This window comes from Urocitellus parryii, chromosome 4 (assembly GCF_045843805.1).
Source record: "Urocitellus parryii isolate mUroPar1 chromosome 4, mUroPar1.hap1, whole genome shotgun sequence".
Classification (NCBI taxonomy): domain Eukaryota; kingdom Metazoa; phylum Chordata; class Mammalia; order Rodentia; family Sciuridae; genus Urocitellus; species Urocitellus parryii.
Genome location: NC_135534.1, coordinates 38,196,949 through 38,218,097, shown reverse-complemented (window position 1 = coordinate 38,218,097; position 21,149 = coordinate 38,196,949). Strand labels below are relative to the sequence as shown.

General features: G+C 33.4%; 1 protein-coding gene across 1 annotated transcript in view; it reads left to right on the top strand.

Annotated features, from left to right (window-relative positions):
- Positions 1 to 1,760: 1,760 nt before the first annotated feature.
- Positions 1,761 to 21,149, top strand: part of LOC113179489 (anoctamin-3) — a 120,965-nt gene continuing 101,576 nt past the window's right edge. The window contains exons 1-2 of the mRNA XM_077797500.1: positions 1,761 to 1,919; positions 13,714 to 13,814. Of these exons, the coding sequence (XP_077653626.1) occupies positions 1,767 to 1,919; positions 13,714 to 13,814 (254 nt within the window). The 5' untranslated portion in view covers positions 1,761 to 1,766. The remainder of the gene's footprint in view (positions 1,920 to 13,713; positions 13,815 to 21,149) is intronic.

The window sequence follows — 21,149 nt, the reverse complement described above, 5'->3', positions numbered from 1 at the left end:
CATTGCCATCTCTAGTACTATGAATTCACACTTGAAACTCTTCTCTCTGAATAACACAGACCATCAAAAGCTACTGAGACCTTCTAACCTGTGGCCGTAGATGACAATATTGTAAATATACTTTCTGTTGCTTCATCTGAATGGCTTTTTGGTTTTTTCCTCTGGGGATGCCAGCTCACTCTGGTCATCACTTATTTTGCTATTACAATTATTATTACATATTAATTGTACAAATAGATGGTATTTTACCATGATGTTTTCATGCATGTATACATTATTATTAATTGCAAACAACCATCCTGCTTCTAGTCTCAATTTTCCTTCCTCATCCCTCCTCCCTCTTAGCACCCTTCCCAGTCTCTAAAAGTCATTCACTTATTTAAAAGGGTCCGTATATGGGTCAATGTCAGTCTTTGTCAGAGATGTCTGAGATGTCTTTGTCTAAAATCATCTGATAATTCTCCAGGTGTTAGGTAGTGTTTTGACTTTCAAGAATGCTTATACGGGAAACAGGAAATAGAGAGTTGGCATAACTATCAAAACAGCTGCAAGTTAAGTAGAGAAAGAAGGATGGGTAGATATTAACTAAGAATATAAACCTGGAGGAAGGCGAAATTGGATTCAACTCCTGATTTTTGTGATCTTGGGCAACATTCAGCTAACACCTTCCAAAGGAATTCATTAGGAAAAATGTTGGCCAGTAAACCTGGTTTTATTTAAGTTCTGTATAGCAACTGAGAATACCACCTGTGTGTATTCCAAGTAGTGTTTTAAAAGGGTAAGTTTAGGGAAGAGTTCTCAAGGGGCTATAGGGTTTGAGCTGAGTCACTTTGGGGTCAGTCTTACAAGGTAGAACTTTTGGTAAAAAATTTGGTCAGAGTCTATGAAAAACAGCTTGGGTTGTTGGGTACAGCAAGATGAGGGCTTTCAATCAGTCCTGATGAACCAGTGGTGAGTTTTAATGAACAAGCTATTTTTATTGGTTTGGATTTATCTATACTGGAAGTAAATATTTTCTGAAGCAAGTAACTCAGGAATTATTGTCTGGTTTTGGTATCAGTTCAGTGTATGTTTAGTAAAGTAATGCCTGATCTGAGTGCTAGCTACCACATGATGATTTCACTTCTTAGAATTTATATTCTTTTTTCTTATTTGTTATTTTTAGTTATACTCTCGTGTCATGTATATTTTGACATATTTATACACATATGGAGTACATCTTATTTCTAATTAAGATGCCAGTCTTGTTATTGTAGATGATGTGGAGATTCTCTGTGGTGTATTCATGTGTGTACATAGGAAAGATGTGTCAGATTAATACATTCACCTTAGTGTCTAACTTTGAAATACAACTTGAAAGTAGTTAAATGAGATAAAGAATAGAAAGCATTTCAGTCTGGACAAAGATTAGTAAAACAGCATATATTCACTGATTATTTTATAAAGCCTTACATATATATATATATATATATATATATATATATATATATATACATAGATAGATAGATAGATATACACACACTCATGTCAGCACAATGAACCCCCAGTTCTGGAATCAGACCATCTAATTTCAAATCCTGGAACATCACTTGCTGGTCTGCCTCCTATAGTAGACAGCTTGCTTTCTTTAATTATCCTTCTATATCTCAATAGGAGTCTGAAATATTAAAAACACATTTTTGATATCAGATCACTAATGATTTTACAAAAATGAACACTTATATAACTCACAGTATTAACAATTGTTGCTTTATTTACAGAATGACATGAATTACATAGCCTCTAGTGGACTTCTATTTAAAGATGGCAAAAAGCGAATTGACTACATCCTGGTTTATAGAAAGACGAATATACAATATGGAAAAAGAAACACATTTGAAAAGAACCTCAGAGCAGAAGGCTTGATGTTGGAGAAGGAGGTAGGTGCTTTGCCATTATTAACTTTGTGGTATAATATTATGGAACAGAAATGATCACCTGTGTTTAAGTATGGAGAAATATATCATATGGCTTCATAAAATATATACTCATTTTCTCCTAATAGATGTATATATGTTCACATACATATTCACTTTTTGCTCTGTTTCTGCACAGTTTATTTTTAAAAGGGCACCACTATTTTTGCAATTAAAAAAAATGAATAATTAATGACTATGTCCATGCAAAACAGGAAATTCTATGGGGGGGGGAAACTTGAAATGTTGAAAGAAAAGTGTTTGCCAAACTGTTAATGTCGGTATTTTGTTGGTGAAACTATAAGTACTATTCTTCCCAATCCTTCTTTGTTTGATAGGTTCTTAAAATTTCTGTAAATGATTTATTTATTTTTCTATTGGAACAATAAAAGTATCAAGACAATTAGGAAAAAAAATGAAAAATAGGAGAAAAAAGCTGATGACCCTATAATCCAAAAATTACCTCATATTCTACTATAATCCAAAAATTATAATTATTGCCATTTTATTTAAATTTTATACGGTTTTAAATTCACATGTTTATTTATGTTAGATAAAGAAAAAAAACCTTACTTTAAAAAGTTAAAAACATAGAAGTGTAAAGTATAAAAGCCAATGTTCATATTTGTCACCTTCTAAATCATACCCTTCTCTACTTTGGTGGCTTTTATGGATTGAATTTTTACTGACAATGCTCCTTAATATATTTTGCATATATAAACAACCGTAAGTAAATATATTACACAAAATTAGTCATATTTATGATACATATATTATTCTGCTACTCAATACCATTGTTTAACATTATTTTATAAATATATTAATTCTCATTATCTTTAGAAATTTTTTTACTTGGTGAATAGTTTTATAACTTCAGGATTCGGTCAGCTATTCTCCCATTGAGAGAAAAAAATTAAGTTAAATATTAGAGATATTCCTAAACATATTTCTAAAAAAATGGAATGGTAAAAAAAAAATTCTGATGATTTCTTTGATTAAGTATCTAATTGACTTGCTAATAAAATTTAAGAATGTTAGTAAACACTTAGATATAAAACTCTGAAACTACCCCTACTTTTCTTCACAGAATATACGTTGAAGTCAATTTTCTGAGAAATATACATTAGAAAGTTATGAACTATATCTTGGGGTCACCCTGGAAAAACTAATCCATTTATATTTATTAAAACTCTTTTAATAGGATGTAAAATAACAAACAATGACTTGGCTCTGAAAGGAAGGAATTATTCACACAGTGCCAAGTATTATAGAACAGGGTGAGTGAAATACTGACCACAGTGTTCTGTTGATCCTTTATTTCTTTTTTATACTTCTTCTGGGAAGTTTAGCCCAGAATATCTCACTCACTGGTGAGTAATTAAATGAAGAACTACTTTTTGAAAAAAAAATCTCATGAACTCAGTCTTATGACAAGATTTTACTCATTAGATTCCTTTGTGCCTTCTGCTCCACACAGATAGAATCAATCCCTTCCTCATCTGCTGATAGAACAGTTTACAAGAGATTATTATAATACTGGTGATTATTTAACTCATGCACCTCCCGTTGTTTACTTATTCATTAAATAATTTTGTCAAACCCTGAACAAACTGCGGGGAATCATGAGTAAAGTGGACCATATCACTACCTTTGATCTGTATGAAGATTAAAAAAAAAAAAAAGAAGTCAAATACAAAAACTGGATATTTGTAATAGATGTGGCCCACTGACTATACTTAATTTTCTTGGCAGAAAATCCAGATTCTCGGAGTCTTCCTCTCTCTTATTCCTCCAACATGCTCCCAAGAATAATACTGACTGTTACTCATCCACAAAGGGTTCTGTTCTCTTCTAAAAGTGAAGTCTATTCATCCTTAAGCTCTGACTGTTCCATTGCTGCCAAAGGTGCTTGTGGTTATGTTTTTGCTCAGCAGAACAGTATCTATTTGTCTACTTTTATTCCCAGATAGACAGGTTTTTCATTCTGAGTTCCAGCATTACAGTTTTTCAATTCACATTCACTTTCTTAGATGTGTTTCCCATAGTTCAGTGAAGTCCCAGGACAGCTGGGTCAGGAGGTATACCCAAACCCAGATGCATATTTCATTAGAACCAGCCATGCCTATGAACAGTAGCCGTTGTATTGAACACAAATTGCCAGTCTTGACTTCTTTTTCTGTCCCCCAGGTGCCTCACTGTTAAGGAAAATGATTTTTTTTTCTGACAGTGCAATGGGTTAAGTTTACATATTTCTCCAGATTAGATATTATCAGGTTTTTTTAAAGAGAGAGAGAGAGAGAGAGAGAGAGAGAGAGAGAGAGAGAGAGAGAATTTTTAATATTTGTTTTTTAGTTTTCTGCGGACACAACATCTTTGTTGGTATGTGGTGCTGAGGATCGAACCCGGGCCGCACACGTACCAGGCGAGCGCACTACCACTTGAGCCACATCCCCAGCCCCTAGATATTATCAGTTTTGGAGCAGGGATGGGGATTTTTTTATGTCTTTCCTTGAAAAGGGCCTTAGAAGCCTTATGAAATTTGGTCCAACTTCTCTAAGGAATTCTGCTTATGTTTCAAAGTTTAAAGAAAAGAATAAAGGAAGTAAAGAAGGAAAGAGAGATCTTGTCACACCCTTTCTATCTGACTAATACTTGCATAACTAAGAGTCTATTTCAGTTACTTTGCACAGGATAGATGATGGGATCCAAGATGGCTTGAATCTTTACTCATTTGATACAATGCTTAAAATTATCCTTTACTACAATACTTTTCATAATTTCAAATTGAAATAAATGATCTGAAAGAAAAGCAAATGGAACTAAAATGGCTTATAACAAAGGAAATTGTCTAGTCTGGAGGATAAGAGAAAATTATAGGAAGTTGAAGAAGTGAATTTTTTAAATCTTTGAATTGAGATTTGAAAAATTAATAGTGCCAAAGTAGGTGAAAAAAAACACCCTAAATTAGGTGGGGAAAGGGCTGGATAAGGCTTCCCTGGTCATGCATTAGAATCCAGCAATGATCCATCTCCTAGAATATCATGCCTCAGTGGGAGTATCAGGATGGTCACAGGGTAAGGTTATGGACATTTTTAAATTCCAGAGAGGAAGAGCACTAAACAAGCCTGGAAAGAATGGCTCTGTTTAAGTTAATCTGTTTTATATGTAAGCTTTGACCATTATTTTAATAAAGAAATGCAAAGCTACTAAATAATTTCAAACTGTAGTAGTATGAACACATTTGTTTTCAAAAAAGATAACAGATTACTGAAAAGAGGATGGATTTCAAGATAATTCACAAAGATCATGAGTAGCATTAAAGACAGAGATAAATGGATTTGATTGATATTTCAGTTAACATATACATATGTATGTGTTTAAATATGTATGTATGTACTTGGTGGTTATTTGGATATGATAAGAATTGGTCTCAATGCTAACTTGAGTTTGTGACTCAAAACAATTTGTTGATTCATTCAAGGAGCATAAATGATGTCCCTATTGTATGCCACATTGAGACCAAATATAAACCAAGCTAAAAAATGAACCATGTTCTCATGGGAGAAAATAGACCATAAACAAATAAAAAACATGAATGAAAAAATGTGGAGAGCTACCCAATAATTAAAACAAGATAGTGTTATATTACGAGTATGACTAGGTGCTCTGCTAGCTTGTGCGATCTGAAAGAAAGCCACCTGAATAAAAAGAAATCTATCCCATTATGGGAATAGAAAAAGACTGAACTCTACCTGCAGAAGTCATATTCAGTAAAAAGTAGTGCTGCCTGGAAGAGAGCTGGTTTGTGGAAGAAGTAAGGCAGAGGCTATGGGAATGAAAAGCTGGTAATTGAGGTGCCTTTGAGAAACATAAATAGAGATGCTTGAAGTTCTTGTCTAGAGCTGAAATGAGGAGTCTCACCTGAAAGCAAATGCTTTAGTTATTCAAATGTGAATGGTAATATACACCAGCTATTGGGACAAAAATCACTGAAGATAATGGGAAAGAATTTAGTTGTGGGATGAGCCTATAAAGGGTAGGAGAGGAAAATAGACACTTGAAAGAATTGAGGTAGGTGAAAGAGCAGGAGATGAGACATCAGAGGGGAGAGTTGGTAATTAGGGTAAAATACTGCTGAGAAGCCAATGAGACCAGAGAGTTGCCCATTCAAATGAAGGATAATGAGAAATATTTTCCTGAACAGAGACATTTGTGTGCCATATTAGCTAAAGTCCAAGAGGGAATAGGTAATGGAGAATAGATGCAGAGCAAATGTCACCAACTTGCTCAGCTGTGAGTGGGAGGAGGGAAACAATAGCAAGGAGGGGGCGGGGCAGGCGGTGGATTCTGGTGAGATTTCATTTCCTTGTTTCTTTCACTCACTTTTAAATTTATTTCTTAGATGGGGTGTTTAAATAATGATGGGGAAGACCCAAGACAGAAGAAAGGGATGGAGGGAAACAGGAAAAAAAGGGTCAAGGGAGAAGGAAAGGAAAGCACAGAAGAAGACACACAAGGAGAAGAAGAGAGACTGAGGACACAGTCGACAGAGGAGATAAAATAACATTTTAAATGCCTTTGGGGGAGTGAGCAGGGGTTTTCAAAGCACAGAATATCAAAGAAATTCAAGATTACTAAATTGTATTTTAAATTTAATTTTTACAAATATTTATTTGACATAGGCATTTTTACAAAAGAGTTAACTTTATGTTTCTAATTCTAAAGATGACAACATTATCTTTTAAAATAATTAAATTTATTAGGAGTGGATTTATTATTCCCAGGGTAGTACATTCAACCTACTACGGCAAATGCAAAAAAAAAAAAAAAAAACCAAAAAAACATTTTTTTCTAAAATAAGTATTCTTACATGATATCATAGAAATACTGTCTGAAGGTTTTAAATCAATATTTATTAAAACTATTTGTATTATGCATCTATTGATAAATTACACAAATTGCATTTGTATGCTCAAAATTCTATGGGTCACCAGTTATCCCACACCTTGGTATTTATCCAAATGAACTAAAATCAGCATACTATAGTGATACAACTACTTTAATGTTTATAGCAGTACAATTCACAATAGTTAAATTATGGAATTAGCCCAGATGCCCAGCAATAGATGGATAACCAAAAAAAAAAAAAAAAGTGGCATGTATGTACATTGAAGTATTAGTCAGCCACGAAGAAGAATGAAACAATGGCATTTGCTGGTAAATGGATGCAACTGGAGATCAACATGCAAAAGGAAATAAACCAGACTCAGAAAATCAAGGGTTGATGTTGTCACTCATTTGTGGAATTTAGAGAAAAATTAAGAGAAAGAAGGTGAAACCTGGGGGCATTAGATATCATAAAATATAGAAAAGATCAGTGGAGTAGAAGAAGAAAATGGGAGGGAGGAGGGGTAAATAAGGGGAGGGAACATGGAATTAATTTAGCAAGATCATGTTATATGCATATAAAAATATACCACAGGTAGTTTCATCATAATATATATACAGAAAATACCAATCAAAAATTAAAAAAATGATCAGCAGAGTAAAGAAAGGAAAATAGGAGGAGGAAGGAGGGTAGGGAAATGAGGGGAACAGGGATTGAACTCAAATTTTTGTGCATGTGTATTTTGTCAAAATGAACTCAACTACTATGTGTAACTAAAACACTCTATTTTTTTTTTTTAATATGTTGGTGAAAAGTTTGGGTATGACACACTCTTTGCCTTATTTCTTTTGAGACCTAAGTCAAAGTATTTGCATGGTCACATTTGCACCTGGAGCACATGGAGTTCAGGGTACTCTTTGAAGCTGACATATGTGCGAAAGGACTCATTCCCTTGTGGTCCTAATACTGAGTCTTCATTTCCTGTCTGGATTTCAGCTCCTGGGGGCCATTCTCATTCCTTGCCCACCTGAGCCTTCCATTTGCAAAGCCAGAAGTAGAGAATTTTCCTTGCATCTCTCTGCTGTTTTAAATCTTTCTTGCCAGAAAGAGCCCAGTCCTTTTAAGGGACTCATTACCCATGAAAGATAATGTCTTCTTAATATCAAACATGTCATGTGGATGATCCTAATCATGGGAGTGCCTATCATTCTGTATTCACAGATACCAGGGATCTTAACTTGTGAATACAAGGAGAAGAGATCTGGAGAGCTTTGCCTACCATACTATTTTTTAAAAATTCTGCAACATGCAACTGTGCATTGCTCTTCTAAGCAAACAAGCCAGGAAAGAAACTTACAACAACAGAATATAATATAATAGAATACATTTTAGATTAAATTTGGTGCCAATTCATGACTAATTGGCATGTAGATTGTTGGAGCTGCTTTATCAAATCCAGTACTGTGATTTCATAAACATTTACTGCCTCTCAAAGTTTCTTCTATTGAAGGTCTTGGCCTTTTGTTGCAACTTAACAAACATTTAACTGAAATTTTTTTTAGTACAGATTATTAGAAGAAAGAGGAAATTGATTTGAGAAAATGTTACCAGGCATTTTGTTTCCTAGCTGAAAGATGAAGGCTAGAGATGGATTGATTCTCCATAATTTAAAAATATATATTCACCAGAGTGAAGCACTGAGCCTGGCACAGAGATCTCAAAAATGTATTAAATTGCATGTTGATGTGAATAATTTATAGATGATAAAATTTTCAGAGGATCAGGATGTATATTTGAAGACCATTCAAATAAATAGGTAGATGATTTATAATTGTCAGCGTAGGTGCTTTTTAATCCAACTCAATTTTCAATTCCCATCAGCTTTGTCTTTCACTTAGATTTGAAACTATGGGATTAAACATGCTCTTTCTGCTCTGTGCCCAAAACTTACAGAGTGACTTTGTAAAAAGATAATTTTTAAGTTTCCTCTTTTCTCAGGAGTAACTCTTCTACCTCTTGGGAACTTGGGGAGGAATAATTAAGTACTAAAATGAACTATGAAGGTTGTGGGTGTTTCGTTCCCTCTGAGAAGGCTGCTAACATCAGGGTTGAAAAAAAAAATAGTGACAAATTTGCAGCTTTTGATTCCAAAAGGAAAGGTCTTCTTTCTCCCTCACAGCAATATCCCTTCACCGTCCCCTGCCCAGTAGCAAAAAATGAAACTACTTTTCTTTCATTTTTTTTTAAAGTGGAGGTATAGCAAAAGAGAGATTAAATTAGTTGTGGAAGTTAGAAACCAAGACAGTCCATGCTACTTAAAAAGACATATATGTGTGGGGGTGGGTAGTATGTGTGTGTGTTTGCATTTAAAGTTATATATATATTAAAGTTAAAACATACAAAATTAGACATGCTCTGTGTATGCACTTAGACTGACATTTTACTCATTGACAGTAGTCATTTTAATGCAGAAACCTCCTTTCAGAGCATCCCTTTATTTAAAGTTATTGGATTATTTCACATCCTGATGGTTGACAGTGATGAATTAATAATCAGTAGCTGGCAAGCTGTTCATAGTGCTAATTTGGATCCTGACACAGTGCCCTCTTCCAGATCAGTTCAGACTTATTGGTTTTCTTATCCTCATCATCTCTTGCTTAGGAATAAGTTCAATACAATGTGTGCCCAAACAAGTCCAACATCCATTCATTCAACAAATGCTTGGTGAGTTTCCACTGTGAGTTTAACACAGAGATGGCTACTGTGGATATGTCAATGAACAAAACAATGTACTTTTTCTTAGGACACTTGCATAACTAATAAGAAAATAAAACTACTATAGAGGGAAAAAAAAGATTGGTGTAAAAGGAATAGGATAGGGACAGGCAAGTAGTAGTGAGTGAGCCAACGACAGGAGTGGAGTGAGGGAGGGAAAGAAGTGGTGGAAGTGGTTGTGGAGACACTCAGGGTGAGATATGAAGAGCTGTGTACTTCACTGGAGAAAGTAGATTTTACTCCAGATGAAGTGAGGTTCTGAGAAATGGCATGATTCAAAATGAAGAATCCCTATCTTTCTAGGAACAATCAATGTCCTAGCAGAAGACAATCTAAATATGTACAGATAAACAAATCTTTCAAAGCAACTATAAAGTCTATAGAAGTATAATCTTGTTGTTGTTTGTTTTTAGAGTTTATTCTCAGTTTATATTATCAGAGGAAAAGAATTTAACCACTTAACTTAAAATCTTGATCTAGGTCACTCACTGTACTTCAGAGTTTTTCCTAAGTCATAGGTTGTTACTGGCTTTAGGGTTGTGTGACTCAAAGGTCTATTGGACAGCATAGGAAACTAAGACACAGGATCTACCAAAGAAGAACCAGGCAAATACTTCCTAAGGGGAAGAAACAAGACAAAGACTGCAGGGAAGCTTTGAGATTCATTGGCATATTGGCTGGCATCTATTTGAGAGGCATGCCCTCACATAAGAAGGAACGTATTAAGAACTGATCAGTCTCAGGCACTGCAATTCCGTCTCTCACGACACAGAAGCCCTATGAGGCAGAGATCACTCTCTTTACTCCTCCGTGAGGAAACTGTGCATCAGAGGGGTCACCTAATCAGTTTAAACTTCTTAAAGATAAGAAATGGTAGAAAAGAAATGTATACTGAAGTCTCTGAGGTTCTAAACCCTGTACATTTTTCTACCAGTCCATGTGATTTCTTCTAAGTAGGCAATTAGGATCGAAGACATTTAAATTGTGTTTGGTAAGTGGAAGGCAAGTAGGTGTAGCACCCATAGCTGACACCACAATTGCAAAAGAAAGATCTTTATTATCATTTTAAATATAAGAACTTTTGAATTAATAATGTAGGAAGAGTTATAATAAAATATGAAATGCATCTTTAACTAGCTCTGAATGGAGAAGTGATTTAAATAGATGAATACTTAATCTTTTTTTATATTACAAAAAGACTGTGTCTTGTGCTGAGGATTGAACCCAGGGCCTCCAGCATGCTACACAAGGGCTATATGGCTAAACTACAGAAATCCAGAGCCTTGAAAATGTTTTGGTATCTATACAACTTCTACACCTAAACCTTTCCACAAAGTCTGGAAAAGCGCCTGGAATATCAACCTCATAATGTTCTTCTTTTCCTTGATTATTAACTGATTAAAAGGTGTATAGATATTTGTGACATACTAAGCCTATTTCTGTCTCTGTTGATTATGGTTTTTATAATCCTTTACTTTTAATTTGAAGCAAACAAATTCCAAGTAGTAAAAGGTTTTTCAAATTATACTGGCGCCTTATATTATCCACCCCCCCATCATGATTTGCAAGATACTAGTATCTCAGTAAAGTAAAATGGAAAAGCAATCCATGATGCAAAATGTTTGATCTTCAACATACTTTATTGCATGCTTGTATATTTTCAGCAAGTACATACATATCAAACTGTCTTGAGAAGTTTATTGGAGAAGCCTAAAATTCACTTGATCATGGAATGGCCCCACTTCTTTTTCTTTCTTTTTCATTTCTTTCTTTACTTTTAAGCAAATGGTGATCTGTGAAAGTGCCTGCCAAATAAATAGAGTGAGCAGATTTCAGAATGCTTCTAGGTTGGAATATTAGTCTGGTGACATGGTTCTGTAACAATACTGTTTAGAAATATTGGTAATACAAATACAATATGTTCTGGCAAGCCCACGAAATTATCCATATTTTGAATATTGGACTTTATGAATATAAAAATTTTAGATGTTAATTTCAAATCATGATTTTAAGTTAAAGTGATAGATTTTTTCCCATATTTTTAAGCTTTTCAGAATTATGTATTTTTTGAGAGGTTACTTCTAGTTGAAATATAAATGAAAATGTTTACCAAAAAATAGTTCAGCTATGTGTCGAACCTGGTAAGTGCCTTTATATGGAAGGAAAAAGCAGTTCTTTTATTACAGATGTTCAAATGAATTAAAAGCCCTATAGAGCCGAGTCTGTGGCACATGCCTGTAATCCCAGCAGCTTGGGATGCTGAGGCTTGAGGACCACAAGTTCAAAGCCAGCCTTAGCACAAGGCACTAAGCAACTCAGCGAGATCCTGTCTCTAAATAAAATACAAAATAGGGATGTATATATTGCTTAATTGTCGAATGTCCCTGAATTCCATCCCTGGTACCAAAAAAAAAAAAAAAAAAAAAAAGAAAGAAAAAAAAAGCTTTATAGGGTTCAGTGCTAGAATGCCACAGACTTGTTTCATGCTCTGTGGGCCTGAGTCATGGCAGGATTACAGGAAATAACTGTGTAGGCCTTTTTAAGAGGTAGAATATCAACATGAGTGATATATAATGCTTTTCAGTTATTTAGCTGTTATGTTGGGTTGCTGAAACAAAGCAAGGAATCTAAATGATTGTTCAGAAAAGCATCTAACCCTCGGACTAGTGTGTGATCAAAATATTTACATAAAGTGGATCTAATTCTGGCATTTATAAGGATTAGACCAGAGTTCCTCATTTTGTAAAAAAAATGCCTATAGATGTTTTTTTGCTGCCCTCGTGACTGCTTAATTCCTCTGGTCTAGATAAAAGGCAGTTAAATCCTTGTGTCTTGATACAGGCAGAAATGGAAAAAAAAAAAAAAAAGCCAGAGCAGGCATGCAAATCTGACAGCTCTGTGAGGTCCTGGGTTTGTATGATTTACATAGTCCATTTTTCTTCCAGGCTTATCATTGAAACTAGTAAGTAGTTTGGAAAATCTAGTAGTAGTTATTTAAAAAAAGAATACAGAAATTAATTAAGTAATTAAGTAATTATTGGTGAGAATTTGCAGTGTTTCTACCCTCTCTGAACAGAAATAAGAGAATCATGATGTCAAGTCCATAGTAATATTACATAACTAAAAATAATTTCATAAAAAAAGAACAACTTGAGATCTTGAGTTTTTTGTTGTTTGTTTTTTGTTTTGTTTTTTTTTGTTGTTGTTGTTGTTGTTATTGTTGTTGTTTTTTGTAGGACATTGGTACTGGGGATTGAACCCAATGGTGCTTAACCACTAAGCCACATCCCAGCCCATTTTTGTTTTTAATTTTGAGATGGAGTTTTGCTAAATTGCTAAGACAGGTTTTGAACCTCTGATTCTTCTGCCTCAGCCTCCTTAGCCTCTGGGATTATAGATGTGTGCTCGTATGCCTAGCTAGAGATACTTATTTGGCTCAGAATTATTTAATTGAAGAATCTGGATATTGACAATGATTAATTTAAAACAATTCATTGATTTACATAGGTGATTGTTCCTTGTATACAATGGTGATATCAAGTAAGTGCTGATTTCCTGACTCACAGAGAAGGCAGTACTAAGACACTGAGGTTTTGCAAAATGATAAAGCTTTTTTGAGGGTTAATGACTTAGGAGGCAAGAGATACGCTCAGATCTGTCCTTTTATTGGTTGGTAGTGGGGAAATGTTTAGGAGTGGATAACTGAGAAGCTGATTGTTGATTTTTATGAAGCTTTAGGGTTCTTTTGCATAGGCATAGATGATCCCCATGCCTCTTCAGAGGTCACATGATTCTTTTGTGGGTTGGTTAATCATGTCCTGCCTGGGTGATTTTGATCTCATAATTTTAACAGGCTATTCTCCTGAGGCATTTGTGTCTAAGACTGTCAAGGCCTTAGCCGGTTTCATTGGCATTTTACATTTATTAAAGTTTTTCCCCATTAAGAGTTTTTTATTCATATAAATTCATTTAAATCAGTGAGAATGATCAATGCATAAGCAATGGGATAATGTTTCTTCCTCCCAAATCAAACAATGGTATGCTATAATCGGTTCTGATTCTAAGTAATGATGTCTGTCTTGCTATCCTTTGCAGCCAGCTGTTGCAAACCCTGATATAATGTTCATTAAAATCCATATCCCATGGGATACGCTGTGCAAGTACGCAGAGAGACTGAGTATCAGGATGCCCTTCAGGTACTTTCAAAATTTATTTCATTCCATCTCAATGTGTATTAAGATGAGTCTGTCTTTTACAATATCCTAGAGCAATAAATGTATTCCTTTCTAAAAATAAATTGTTATTTCTTCCAAAATTTAGTGTATCTTGGGCATTTTTCCCCCTATTTAATTAGTTTGCCTAATGTGGTAAGCTTTCTGGTTCTCTAGACCCCTTATATCATTTCAGGGTAGATTTACCTAGAGAGAGGATAAAATAATTATTTTCAAATTTCAACTTCTAGCAATCCCCATGATCAATTTCACTTTCTATTTCAGAGGGGTGAATATAATTCTTGTCATTTTTGTGGAAACTGGCAAATGTAAATATATAGTATCCTTATATATAAATACGGAGTTCTTTCCTGATAGAAGTTAACAAGAATCATTTTTCAGGTCAGTTCAACCAGATGCTTTCTTAGTTCTGTCTTCAGTAGATGAATATAGGGTAATGAGAGGACTTCAGTTTTCAGTGATTTTTCAGTCTTTCCTTTAGTCAAGCATAGATTGAAAAGCCAACTGTTTTCCTACCTTGAGTATCTGATGTTATATTCAGAATGTATCATGTTCCTCCATCATTTCTGAAAGGTAAATTCTACAGTGTTCATACTGTATGAAAAGTGTTAACTCACAGTGAAGATAAGAACATTTACATTGACATGAAGCTCAATATGTTCTATCAGCTACTAAGAAGGTATAAAAGGTTCAGAGTGAATGAGAATCCAAGCAAAAGAACCTTGATAAATCTAACTGAACACTAGGATTCCAATTCAAAAAATGGAAAAAAAAATTCTGGGACTTGGAAACATTTAAAGAGGCCAACTCTGAAAGGAGTTCTAATGCCCTTAAGGTGTTTTGACAAACCTCTACATTATTGAGGTTAAGATATGAAACATCAATCCTAAACTTTTCAACTATATGAAACAGTTCATTCTTCGAAAGATGCAACCTCAGTCAATACCCAAAAATCAGAAACTTAGTAAGAATTGGTGACTACTGCAGGGTCTTGCCAATCATATTAGACTTTAAGACCTAAATTAGCTCACATTCATGACTGGATAAGAGTTTAAGAATTCTCTATGGAGATGGTATTCAGTGGATAAGCAAATAATACTGCAAAATATCTTGACAAAATCATAAATTGAAAAACAAATAAAGATCAGTCTTTTCAATTCCTCAACCTCTTGTACTGATGATGGATAAGATTGCCAAGACAACCTGAAGTTTGCACATTTTTCTTAAAATTGATACCTGAAAGAAGCAAAGCAGGCTTGAAGATAATGCCTGTCTATGATTAGATTGTTGGAAATCTATATAGGGACTGATTTTGATTCAGGTGATAAAACTGAAGTGAGAGTACACTTAAGCATGTACTTATGTGAACTACATTTCTTGACATCCAGAATTTTCCTCTTTTGATACTGCAACCTTCTAAATTTTTTTTGTAAATACTTGGCTAGAGATGATAACAATTTATATAGTATTCTGCTGAGAATAGGCTTACTTTATTTACTCTTTGCTGTGATTTCTTTTTCTTTGATCTGCATGCATTAATGTGACACAGAATCATACAGAATAAAAATAATGAGCTAACTTTTAACTTATTGAAGAATTTTGCAAGTAGTTACCTTCAAACTTAGCATAGATATGACAAGAATCTCCTTTCTTTATTCATACTTGGAATCAAACTTCTGAAACTTCATTTGAAAATGTTTTCAGTGAGCATTAAAAGTTTTCATATCTCTGCTTCCTATCGTATGCACGTAATTTTCAAATGCATACACATATTCACAGAAACTTAATTTATATTTTTGAAAATATAAACATTGCTATATTTAACATTAGAAAATGTAATTAAAGTAGAATGTACCTTTGAATTCAAAACAATTCGTTTATAAAATAAATGGGTGTAAAGATTTCTTAAAATTTCAGGAAAATAGTAAATAATAAAATTGAAATTGAAGTATACATGATATTTAATTATTTATACAGTGTGACTTCAACCATAGAAAAAATGGATAGCAATATTATTAGAAATGTATTACAAATGATTGCTCTGATGGATAGAATTGTGTGTTCCTGCTACTTTATTTATACCTTACAAGATTATTTATTTTCTACAAGTTCTAATTTGATTAGATGTTAACACATGACATAAAAGAATTATCATAGTCAAGATAATGACCTGTTTCAAAGTACCCACCTCCAAATATCACTAGGTATTAGGTTTTCAACATATAAGTTTTCAACAAACATTTAGTTTATTGCCACTAGCAACATATGCTTGCTTTGTCAAAATATTTGACTTTCATTATTTAAAAGATTGTTTTTCTTTCTTCATTAGTAGTTTAAAATATGTTCATTCTGCTCTAGTTTATATAAGGAAAAGTCATACAAACCATGACAACACCATCTATAGTGTCCTAATTTTCATATAGCTTTTTCCCACCCCATTGGTACCTTGAGATGGATTTTATTCATTTTTTTAAAGATTGAAAGTTTAGGGGCTGGGATTGTGGCTCCGAGGGAGAGCACTTGATTCGAATGCATAAGGCACTGGGTTCAATCCTCAGCACCACATAAAGATAAAATAATAAAGATATTGTGTCCACCTATAACTAAAAAATAAATTTAAAAAATAAAAAAAATTAAAAAGGATCGAAAGTCTATTAAATCACCATAGCCTTCTTTCTATCATGTTCCTTACTCTAGTTATTTTGCACAAATTTCAAGGAACTTACCATTAGAATAATTGATATTCTCATGTCATTTAAAAAAATGATTCATTCAATACCTTTTTAATTTCTTTAGAAGTATGTTAAAAACAATTATCTTGCCAGACTGCAAGTGACTTCACTTATATTCTTCAGAGTTTAAGTCTCCAGGCTGTGTGCTACATTTTCCTTTCATCCAAAGCGAGATTGGAAAGAGAATGCTCCTCTCAGTTTAATGTTTCTTTTTAATGATATTTATTTTTTCATTTCCTGGTAAAATTGTATTTGAAAGAAAAATTCATATACATCCAAGGGTCACAAAAAGAAAATTATTGAATTATGCAGTTACCATCTATTCTTATTGAAGATTGCCTGAAATTTATTCCTTTCAGTTTTTTTAAAGTTTAGATTGCTGCATTAATTAAACTTTTTGGAAATAACATGGTAATTCCTGTGATATAACAATAAAAATATTAGAAAACATGCAGCATTTTTCAAAGCAAAGTAATACTACTTCCACAGAAACTTGAGAGAAAAATATCCTGTGATCAAATTTGTTGTTGAATTTTTAAGTTAACAAGTTAGTATATTTACTGTAGGAATATTTTTTAAGAAGTAGTTCTTCAGTTTTTAAAAAATGAATAAAATATGTATTATGTCTGGGACAGGACTGGAGATTTTTATAAATTATTAATAAGCATCCAAATTATTCTGATGATAATTATAAATAAATATGTTTTGGAGAAATTAATTTTAATATTCCTTATTTTAAAATAAATTTTAAGAGAGATTTTTAAAATATATTCTTCTGTTAATTTCCATCTAATGATGACATTCTCAGAGAAAATATTTGAGACATACTGGAACACAGGGTGGTTTTAGAACATCTTTCTAGATCAGTTTAAATAATAGATATAGCATTAACTAATCCTTAGTAAAAAAAAAAAAAAAAAAAAAAAAAAAAAAAAAAAACTTATTTATAAGGTATTCCTAAAATTTGGCCTGCACATAATAAGAGAATATGCTATTCATACATAAAATAAGACAGAGTGTTTTCAAGATGATCAATTTAATCACCAATTCCCATAAGGTATCACTTTCAAGAATATATCTAAAATATATATCTAAAACTTGAAGTACAGTTGGCCTGCCTTACCCATGGTCCATTGACCTGGAATCAAGCAACCACCAATCAAAAAAATTGAAAAAACATTGCATCTATACTGAACATACACTGAATTTTGTGGGTCATTATTCTTTAAACAATACAGTGTAACAACTACATGCAAAGCATTTACACTGTATTAGGCATCATAAATAATCTAGAATTATTTTGAAGTATACTGGAGGATTTACATAGGTTAGTACTTTGCAAAATTACCTAAAACACTTGAGCATCTGTACACTTTTGTATCTGGGGAAGACTCTGGAACCAATCTTATCTAAATTTTCTGAATAAATATATCTGTAACATTTTATTATAGATAATTTTTCTAGCCATTTCTTTCTTGTCTTTTCTTCCAAAATAGATATGGCCTATTATGTTTGAAATAATATTTCAAAAACAATCAATAAAATTTTAGGTGCAATAGTTCATATTTTCTAGTTTTTATCATATCATAAAGGATTTAGACTATTTTAGAAATGTCAAAGTCCACTTTTAGTGTTTTCCTTTTGATTCATAGGTGATCCTTTTACATTTTTACCTCTCTTTCACATTCAAAGTGTCAACATATTTTAAGAAGTTTCAATGATTTCGCAGCTTCTCAGGTTGAGTTCCTAGGTGAAGTCAATTTCACATTTCTCCTCAAGTTCATCCTCCCACAAATATTTAAACATAAGAAATATGGGATACTGTTTAAAACAGTAAGAACAATATTTTTGTGCAATTAGGATTAAATTTAGATCTTTTTTTATGCAAAGAAAGCCACTCAAAAATAAAACAAAAATATGCAGGTGCTTCCTATATAGAATGAATAGAAGCAGAGTCTCTGAAGTTGTCAAGAAGCAGCGGGCACCCATCCACTGACCTCCTCACTTGGCCCAGCAGACATGTCCACAAGTGGCCCCTGACAATGTGGAGCTGACTGGAAACAGTAATTTTGATAGTTATTTACTTTGACTTTTGAGTGGTAGGTATGTAGATAAATTCATCCCTAATGCAAGATCTAAAACAGCAAGAATCTTAACAATGAAAACTTAAGGGGAAAATAAAGCTCTAATATGTGAACAGTTTTCAGTCAATAAATTACCAGATGGAGAATTAAAGGTAGAAAGGATTTGATACTGTAGGTTCATTTATGCAGGAGAACAAAGGAGAATTGCAGGTTGTTGATGACATCGTGAATTAAAGATACACTACTTATTATTGGGAAAATAGAATTAGAAACAACCCCTCAAACACAGAAAATTTTGCTACAATGATATACAGGAAAGAAAACAATGTTATTATAGAACAAACATTAAACCACTTCACAGTCTGCCACTAAGAGATTGAAAGGGAAAATCACTTCCTGTTGCATAGCCAATCAGGTACAACTCTGCATCCCTGTTGTCAAGATAAACAGTAGAGAGTCCTAAAGTGAAAGGACTTGGCAATACCATTTTCAAACATAATTCATAGTAGATTCACTAGATAATTGGTGTGTTCCTTGGTTTATTAGTTTTATGGAGAAGAACAATTAAACTTATGTTTCTTTGCGAAAAATGGTAATTCTGGACCTTGGAATGAGAATCATACCCTCCCACAAAAGCTGGGAGATGGAGGTGCTATCCCATGGATGTTTACATTTTAAACAGATGGCTTCTATGCCTGAAAGGAGGTATCTTGGGTCATCAAGCTCAGGAAAGCCCAATGGAGTTTTCTGAAGGATTTACATAGATTTCAAAGAAAAGAGAAAGTACTTATGGAGACAGATCTTCTCAAGTAAATGCACTAAGAAAAGGGAGGGAAGAAAAGTCCTTCACTTTTTTAACAGAGAATTAAGTATCTGAATTTTAATTTTCATTTGCTCTTAAAATCAGTCTAAAATGTGTATGTATTCATCTGGTATATTTTTTCCAGTTATCCTTTATTTCTCCCAAAATGTTTTTAAAACAAAAAATTAAGAGAAATATTTCAGATTAACAGCAATCAATATAGAGAATAGTATTTACTCCAAATGCAACCCCTCCCAATTACTTTTCTACCACTCCCTCACTATATCCCCTACTGATAATTGCATCTAAAACATTGTCTCCTGTGAGTCAAGTGCCTGTATTATTTTGATGGTGGAACATTTTAAAACCAATTTCCTTTATATATAGTTTTTTAAAAAATACTATATGTAGTGAATGTTTATAAACATAAAATTATCTCAGGCACTGAAGGAGTTAAATGCAACTATTGATTAAACTGGGGTTCATTCATTTATTCATCAGCCATCTGAGTGCTTACAATTTATTAAATAATGTGTGGAGTGTTCACCAGCCACACAAAGTCAAGTAAAATAGAGCTGTTGTACTAAGGATCACATACTTGACAATAGTGAACATTTATTAACCTCGGATTAAATGGCTCAAGACAGTCTATGCAGAAGAGGTTCAGAAACAAGATGAACAGTACAATAGAGATTGAATAATGTCTGAATACAAAATTTTTTCTGTTTGAAAAAAAGGAGAAAGAAATTTAAAATGAGACTTCAGAATCCATAGAGGGAGTTTTGAAATCCTATGTTTGAATTTAGTGTTGGAATATTTAAGGGACACTTTTAAAATTCTTTTCTAATAGTTAAACCAGGAATTACAGTGAAATAAGGTATTTCAGAAAATTTTAAAAACAGCTAATAATGTCTAACTAAATATGTTATCCTGATTCAGCCATGCTTTATGGAGGCCACCCCATGAAGGAGTTTACTGGTCCTCTAAGTGGCTTTTGGTGGTTAAAAAAAAAGGCATTTTTTATAAGGCCAAGAATAGGACATTCTGACCTGCAGGTTCAGGATACAGAGAAGATCATTTAGAAGACAAAAAAACCTCTGCCACCAGAATTTTTACTTTCTCTGATTCCAGATCTGCTATATCCCTGCTTTTAACATGGACATTTCCCCATCCCTTTCATCTGAAAGCTTAACATCAGATCTGAGACCCCTTCATCATCTGTGTCTTGTTCACTGGCCATAACTTCTTTCACAGTGAACCTCTATTTTCAGTATTTACTCTAAATCTGACCATATTAGTTGCAGTTCCCTGAATCTTACAATGTCGTTCTTGCCCCCTTGTCCATCTTATGTGTTGCTACCTAAGTCTGGGAATGGCACGTATAACACTACCCAGGTGTTTATTTGCACTATGCCTCAAGATAATACATCCTCTGGGAAGACTTCTCTGTCTCCTTTCTCTTCCAACTATTAAAAAGCAGTGGCGATCTCCTTCCTCAGTATTTCCATAGCACTTTCTGTTTTCCTACATTGTCACAGTTAATTATAGCTATCCCTTTATTACCTTAACTGTAAAGGAAACACCTTGAAGGCAGAGATCTTCTTTATTTTCTAAATGTTTAATGATTATACCTTATCTTTACTTGGCACATCAGAAGTATATGTTACATATGATTAAATGG